This window comes from Parasteatoda tepidariorum, unplaced genomic scaffold, assembly GCF_043381705.1.
Source record: "Parasteatoda tepidariorum isolate YZ-2023 unplaced genomic scaffold, CAS_Ptep_4.0 HiC_scaffold_1210, whole genome shotgun sequence".
Classification (NCBI taxonomy): Eukaryota; Metazoa; Arthropoda; class Arachnida; order Araneae; family Theridiidae; genus Parasteatoda; species Parasteatoda tepidariorum.
The window spans coordinates 1-8684 of NW_027261353.1; the positions used below are offsets into that span (position 1 = coordinate 1).

The 8684-nt window shown below is 28.3% G+C and overlaps 1 protein-coding gene across 1 annotated transcript; it reads left to right on the plus strand.

Moving 5' to 3' along the window:
- Nucleotides 1-1489: 1489 nt before the first annotated feature.
- On the plus strand, nt 1490-4994 carry LOC122272838 (eukaryotic translation initiation factor 4 gamma 3-like; the record flags this gene model as incomplete). The annotated part of the gene is made up of 3 exons (XM_043056855.2): nt 1490-1583; nt 1664-1810; nt 3850-4994. Coding segments are annotated over 3 exons (429 nt in total), but the record flags the coding sequence as incomplete, so codon positions are not given.
- Between the last annotated feature and the right edge of the window lie 3690 nt (nt 4995-8684).

The window sequence follows — 8684 nt, forward strand, 5'->3', positions numbered from 1 at the left end:
ATAAAAATTAGTCTATATTTAAATAAAAAATTTTAATTTATTCATTGTAGTACAATATTTTAAACATGAAATTTTAATATGCTATCAATATTGTTTGTATTAAACTTTAAACATTCTACAATATAATGATTTTAACTGCGCTATTTATATATTTTGATTTAACACGGTTAATTTGTTTACAGACAATTACTTTTGTCTTTTTCATTTTTGCAGAAAAACAGTACTTATTACTTATAGTTAGACAATAAGTTTTAACAAAGAAGTCAACTACTACGAGTGAACAATAATGATCACAATACAAAATATTTACTGACTTTATTGGATACATGATCAGTAAATTAATTCTTAAATGTCTTAATTTAGTGGTCAAGTTTGTTATGGACACTGAATGTTTCTGCAACATCTACAATCTCAAACACATCGGGCTTTAAATTACTTTTCTAGATAAACTTTAACTCAAGAAAAAAACATTACCTACGATACTACTTTATCATGTAACTATCATTGAAATTTATAAAGTTTACAAAAAACTACTAAATTATAAATACCTGAAATAGTTGAAACAAAAACTCCTCAGCGGAAACAAGATTGCGAGTTCGTCTTGCAAACAAGCTGAAGGAGTTACAACTCAACATAAACAGTTGAAAAAGTTTTTCGAGTTCAATCGTTCGCAAACTACCACGAATATTATTTTTCGTTTTCTTTGCATTGGCTGAAAATGATATTTAAGTAATATTTAATTTATCGTTTTCTTTCATAAATAAATGCTTATNTATAAAATTATGATTATGAAGTGTGCTAACAAAAATGTGTACTTTCATTGAAAATCATTGATAGTATAAAAGTCTAGAAATCTATTAAAAGGAGAATTTTAATGTTTTAACATATAATACGGAAAAATAAAAAGGTATTTATGTCATTCTCAGTAAATTTAAATATTGGTGATATTTTCATAAATTATCTCTCATGGCATAAAAATGATCTCTGTTTTTGGAAATGCCCAAATATATTTGAAATTTTTATAAATTTTCTTTAATTTTTTTGCATTTATAAGTTATGTTTTTGTTTCAGAAAATAATAAAATATGTGCTATAATTTTTAATAACTTGATTCTGAAATTGGTCATGTTTCTCCAATTTTTCCATCAATACAGTTTTTATGACTGAAGAAAAAGTATTAGAATATCTGATAAATAAGATTAAAAGAACATTCAAAAATATGTTTTAAGCAAATTGGGTTTTATATTAAATCATTTGCTACCTAATACCAAAAAAATGCAGTTTTTATGTAGTCATATATTTTTCAGTATTTATTTGTATCTTATGATTATTTCTTATACTTTCTATTGAATTTTGCGTCTGCGATATTATGCACTCTATTTTTAATATTACACTTTTTTCCCGATAATCAAGCTCTGCTCATGCATTGACTTACTTTTTCTGCTTTTTTTCCTTCCTATAAATTTATAATTGCTTTTGGTATGCTCTAATGGTTTAATTTTTTTCAGGCAAATGTATCTGAATGTACAGAACTTAAATTTATCCGTGCCTTGGTGTCTGCTGTGCATGAAAATGCCATAAAAGGTTTTTTTTATTGTACATATCCTTTCTATTCTATTCTTTTTCTTTTTGAAAACTTGTTTAAATAATTGTTTTTGTTATAGATACTACTTCTGGGTGGGAATTAGATGTTACGAAATTGAAAAAAAGGATATCTATACTAACACCGTATATAGATAATAATGAAAATCTAGAACTTCAAGCTTTATATGCTATTCAGTCACTAATGAATCAGCAAAATCAATCTAAAGGTAATTCCTTCTTTGATCCACTTACATGGCAATTTTATGACTTACATCCTGTAATCTCATAATCTCTATAAAGTTTTACATTATCTCTGCCTTGCAAGATTTTGTATATTACAAATTATGTTCTGCATTTTTTTTCAATTTAATTTAAGACTAACTTTTATTATTGAATAAGATATTGTTTGGTATTTTTACAGTAAAATATTGCTTTGTATAATAATACCCAATGTGTAGCCTGATTTCAAGAATATCTTATTTCAAAATAACTATAAAAATGTCATTTTTCATTCCATTAAAACTTTTCATTAGGCTAGGAAATTTTTTTTAAATATTTTAAAACTGGTAATGAACCAGAAACAGAAAATTGTCATATGGCGTGACTTTTCTTAATACTGCAGTTGGCATTGCTTTTTTTTTATTTTTCAAGGTCTTATGCAAAATATTATTTAATCTTTATTTATATATTTGCTTAGTTTGAACTTTGTTAAACCTTCTCCTAGTAAATATTTAAATCGAAAAAGATTTATTGAATAAAAATTCCGTCAGATGAAATACTTATTTTATTTCTAATGGTAGTGTGGATTGATTATGAATAGAAATAACGCAACTCAAGAGAACAAATATAAAAATAATTAAAAAACAGTTATTTCCTCATTTGACACCTTGCTTCTCAGAATCGCTCAGCAATAGTTGCTTCACGAAGAGCACTGCAACGAAGAACGTGGTGGCAATTCATTACAAATTGTCCTCTACATATAAAGCAGTATGGATCAGAAGCCATCTTGAATCTGTATAAGTAAGCGACAAAGCCTGAACTGAGGCACCCTTCATCACTCGCCCAGTCTGTGATGCTATTTGGCACGAAAACCTTCCACGCTTTGTTGGAATTTCTTTGTATCAGTTGTTTCTACAAAATAGGTCAAAACTTTTCTTTTGGGAACTTGTTTAAAAGGTGAAAAGGGGGCCGGGATTATTATTGACTAAATCATTGGTCATTTCATTGCCTTTAATTCCACAGTGAGAAGGGATCCATTGCTGAGGACAGATTTTCCTATTGTTGTAAGCTATTGAGATAGGACAATTTAATCTATCACTAGAAGAGGGACTGTTCACAGATTTTATTGAGTAAAGAGCTGCTAATGAGTTGGAAAAATGACAACATATGTGAGCTTGTCTAGAAAGCATACCAGAGTTGTTCCACGGTGGCACAGATCACAGTAATTTTATCGATGTAGGTTGTTCTTTTATTACCCACAAGAATTGCAAAACACTCCAGCACAAGGTGGGTTGACAACCTGCTGTCCGTGGGAGCTTCTGAACACAAAGAATTTTTATTCTTAAAAAATAAAATAAAAATTGAATTGCAAGTTTGAGTCATCACTTTTTAATGCCCTCAATTTGCACAGATTCCATTGTAAGCCTATTTTGTTTCTTGATCACCTTTTCAACGGTTAATTCCTACGAAATTCTCCTTCATATTTTTAATACATTAGTCTGCGTGAATTTCAAATTTGATTGGTCACTTTTCACAATATATATAAATATATATATATACATATTTGCTATATCAATTATTAATAAGAGGAAAAATATTTTTATAAAAAATGTTTTTTTAATGAAAAGGTATTTTGAATAAGTTCTATCAATTAAAAGTATTTAATTTTCTGCAAATACACAAATTTTTTTGCTGAAAAAATTTGATGCTAGAACACTAACATTTTTATAAAAATTATCATATTTGCTACCAACTTGACTAAATGGATCATGGTATATGATAATTAAGTCATTTAATAAAAATTTAGTTAGATTATTGAATTTTTTTTCCTTATTTAGGCAATTTAATTTAATAGTTATTGACATCTATTTTCATGCTTTAGGCTACTGAAAACAACTATTTTGTTAATTTTTTGGGGCAACCCTTTGCTAGTATCGGAGATAGTCTTTTTTTCTTTTTTAAACACATTTGTTATTTGCATTTTAATTTGTTAAATGAATTTAGAACTCACATCCCCTGCTAATGAAGCAATTTCTTATATTTTTAGGAATTCTAAGGCAGATTTTCGACATCTTCTACGACGATAACGTTATCACCGAAGAATCTTTTAAAAACTGGGAACAAAGTGATGATATAAACGAAGTGGAAGGCAAAGGTGTAGCATTACATTCTCTCAAATCTTTTTTCACTTGGCTAAAGGAAACAGATTCTGGTGATTCTGTGACTGATGAATGACGATTCTTGCGCTCTGAATTATTTTACTTAGATAAAGACTCGACAGCAGTTATTTTGTGTATGACACAAGCTTATGTAATGAATCCTGATGCGACTAATCAATCAGTTGGATCTCTATTCCGAGTTTACTATAGGAAAAATGAATTGTCTGTGCAATTTAAACAAAGTTATCCCCAGTTTTGTAAATTAAAGAAGCATTTGCAGCTTCTAGTGCATCTTATAAAAAGAAAAATATTCCTTTTGTTATTGAATGATTGACTTGTGCATGTGTTTAAAAGGGTGCCAGTTTTATCTTGTTTACTTATATTTAATGTGAACAATTGCTTCTGATGTTTGGATGGTCGCGTGACTTTCTTCTTAAGAAACCATGACGGCTGTTTCATTGGTTTTGATTCATAATAAATGATGAGAATCACGGAAAGATAGAGACCCGATTATTTTAAAGACCTGAAAAGATTTTAGTTTTCTTTAAATTATGTAAAATGACCCATTGTACCTAACTGCCAAAAAATAAGCTAATTTATGAATTGTTAATTTTTCTTAAAATTGCGTATGTTGTCTCAAGGTTGTGCCTTTAATTATTTTTTTCGGCCATTTTGCTCAAATTAAGTATCTGTTTATTTCCGTAGCGGCATAGAAGAGGGAAGTATACTTTGTAAAAAATATATATATATATAAAAGCAGTACTGTTCCTACAGGTGATTAATGAAATTTTTTTAAAAACAAAACAAAAAAGTGTATAATCATATACTTAACAGCATACTGTCACGATGAAATAATGAGAAGCTGATTTAATTTTAGAATAATTTAACATTTACCAATAATTTTTAAACATTTACGAATTAAAAACATTTACAAATAAATTAATTCTAGACTATGACAAATGTATTTCCACTTCATATTGTGATATCAAAATGTAAAAAAAAATGGACTGTAAATTAAATAGCTGCAATTTTGTGCAGAGTTTATTTTTAGATGATATTAGATTAAAAGTTTATACAAGTACTTCTGTGACATATTTAGAATCCAATATCGTGATTCTTGTAATAACTAAGTTTTTTTCCTAAATTAGTTGCTATAAAGGTGTGAAATTTTTCATTGGTAGGTAATTTAGTAATAAATCTTAATTTAAAAAGTTATGTTAATCTTGTATATTTAAATCGCGATTCTTATAAGAACTAAGTTTTTTCTTAAATTATATGCTACAAAGGTGTGATATTTTTTCCGTGGTAGGAATTATAAATCTTGGTTTATAAAAATTAGAAATTGGTATCGTCATATCGAGTTTTTGCACAAAAGAATTTTCAGTGTTTTTAACTTTGCGTTAGAATGACCTCTGTGAAATATCGTTATTGGTGAAAAAAATGTTCTCTGCATTCCATGAATTGCATTAAATGCGATACTTTATCATTTCTATTTAAACTAATCGAATAGTTTTTTCTTCTTGCCAAGGGCCACACGGCGACATTGTCGCAGGACGATACCAAGTTCTTGCGGAAAGATTTTACCTTTGGGAAGTTTTGGTTTTCAGAAATTTTTCTAAGATTTTTCCTCTTTTCTTCAGAATTATATTCAAAAGATGCATTTCTCACGCATAGAAGAGGGAAAAAATGCTTATGATTACTCTATTCTCATTTGAGAATGATGAAAAAATATTTTTTTCGGCCATTTTGCTCAAGTTACGTATCTGTTTATTTCTGTAGCGGCATAGAGGGGGGAAGTATACTTTGTAAAAAAATATATATATATATAAAAGCAATACTGTTCCTACAGGTGATTTTTGTAAATTTTTTTAAAACAAAACAAAAAAGTGTATAATCATATACTTAACAGCATACTATCACGATGAAATAATGAGAAGCTGATTTAATTTTAGAATAATTTAACATTTACAAATAATTTTTAAACATTTACGAATTAAAACCATTTACAAATAAATTGATTCCAGACTATGCCAAATGTATTTCCACTTCATATTGTGATATCAAAATGTAAAAAAAGGACTGTAAATTAAATAGCTGCAATTTTGTGCAGAGTATTTTATTTTTAGATGATATTAGATTAAAAGTTTATACAAGTACTTCTGTGACATATTTAGAATCCAGCATCGTGATTCTTGCTATAACTAAGTTTTTTTCTTAAATTAGTTGCTATAAAGGTGTGAAATTTTTCATTGGTAGGTAATTTAGTAATAAATCTTAATTTAAAAAATTATGTTAATCTTATATATTTAAATTGCGATTCTTATAAGAACTAGGTTTTTTCTTAAATTAGTTGCTACAAAGGTGTGATATTTTTTCCGTGGTAGGAATTATAAATCTTAGTTTATAAAAATTAGAAATTGGTATCGTCATATCGAGTTTTTGCACAAAAGAATTTTCAGTGTTTTTAACTTTGCGTTAGAATGATCTCTGTGAAATATCGTTATTGGTGAAAAAATGTTCTCTGCATTCCATGAATTGCATTAAATGCGATACTTTATGATTTCTATTTAAACTAATCGAATAGTTTTTTCTTCTTGCCAAGGGCCCCACGGCGACATTGTCGCAGAACGATACCAAGTTCTTGCGGAAAGATTTTACCTTTGGGAAGTTTTGGTTTTCAAAAATTTTTCTAAGATTTTTCCTCTTTTCTTCAGAATTATATTCAAAAGATGCTTTTCTCACGCATAGAAGAGGGAAGAAATGCTTATGATTTCTCTATTCTCATTTGAGAATGATGAAAAATAAAGAATATTGAAGTAAAAAATTTGGTTTTCTTTTCTGCAGAAATTTTCGTTCTATTTTTTTTATCCACTAATTACTATTGATTTCCACATAGTTTTTAAAATCTTAATATTTTTAATATGATATTATTTATTACAGCAACTAAATCTTAAAATCAAAACATGGATTTTGTATTGCATTTATTACATTTAGTATAATTGAGAAATAACCCTTTTTAGAAGAGTCCGATTCACGTGATTTCACCATCGATCTTCTTTTTTTTTTGTAATTGCAGCTACGGATTTCACGATTTTTTATAATTTTTGAATGTGATGAGGATATACAAAATGGGAAAATGAAATAATTATTGTGCTTTCCCCCCTAACAAAAAGCGAGATGATCGCCCATAATATTAGAATTGAAAAAATATTACCTATTTGATTAAAACAATTTTTTTATTTTTCCGAAAGGCTTTTTTTTAAGTTGACACTTCTGTTACTTTAAATCAGTAACATGTGTACTTGTTATTATTGATTAATGTATCTAGCAAAAAGATATTAGTACTGGAGAGGTATGTCGAAGAAAGCACGCAAAAATTCTACAAAGGGTGTGCTATACATCTGGTTGGTATTTGGGTCTAAGATTTAAGTTTGGGAATAGTTTCTGTTCTGATGTTCAAAGTAATTTTCCCCCTTTTTTTTGGTGATTAAACTTGAAGTTTATCAACATTCAATCCATTACTTAATATAAAACTTATAAGTTAATGAACTTTAAATAGATTAATGATATAATTAATAAAGCTAGAATTTCTAATTAAGGTATTTTTATTTCTTGATAAGACTCATCTTTTTCTTTAAATAATTTTTCAGAATGTACGTATGTTATAAAACTTGTTTTATGTTGGTCATAGATGACGGTTGACACGGTCGATAACAACTCTTCCCATTCACTCGTCCACAGATTCTAATTTTGACCCGAACCAGAGAATCTCCAATTCAGTACCCCCAGAAGTATGATTTGTTATGGGAACACAGAAGACGCTGTAACCAGACAGATTTAACATACTTCAGACACCATTTACTACATAGGAAGTCTTCAAAGGCGGGGATCAAACTCACGACCTCCTGGACATGCCAATATATCTCGCGCTCAGATTAAAACTCTTCCGGCTTCCCAATTCCTTCCTCTCCGCTGTGACGTTTAAAACCAAGAATTTTCGTATTAGTTAGCAATATGGACGTATATTACCTCTTCGGGAGGATGAGTACGGGATGATTTAGTAGCAATTCCCACCAAGGAAATGTAAAACTGGTTTTTGTACATTTTAGAAAATTAACAAAAATTGAGTAAATTTCCTTGAAAAAATCCCTATGGAAATAGAATTTGTGTACAGATTATTTCTTGAATATTTAAATAAGTATTACTAATACTTAATAAAGTGAACCTCATTGGTGAAAAAAATGTTCTCTGCATTCCATGAATTGCATTAAATGCAATACTTTATGATTTCTATTTAAACTAATCCAATAGTTTTTTCTTCCTGCCAAGGGCCCCACGGCGACATTGTCGCAGAACGATACCAAGTTCTTGCGGAAAGATTTTACCTTTGGGAAGTTTTGGTTTTCAGAAATTTTTCTAAGATTTTTCCTCTTTTCTTCAGAATTATATTCAAAAGATGCTTTTCTCACGCATAGAAGAGGGAAAAAATGCTTATGATTTCTCTATTCTCATTTGAGAATGATGAAAAATAAAGAATATTGAAGTAAAAAATTTGGTTTTCTTTTCTGCAGAAATTTTCGTTCTATTTTTTTATCCACTAATTACTATTGATTTCCACTTAGTTTTTAAAATCCTTATATTTTTAATATGATATTATTTATTACAGCAACTAAATCTTAAAATCAGAACATGGATTTAGTATTGCATTTATTACATTTAGTAT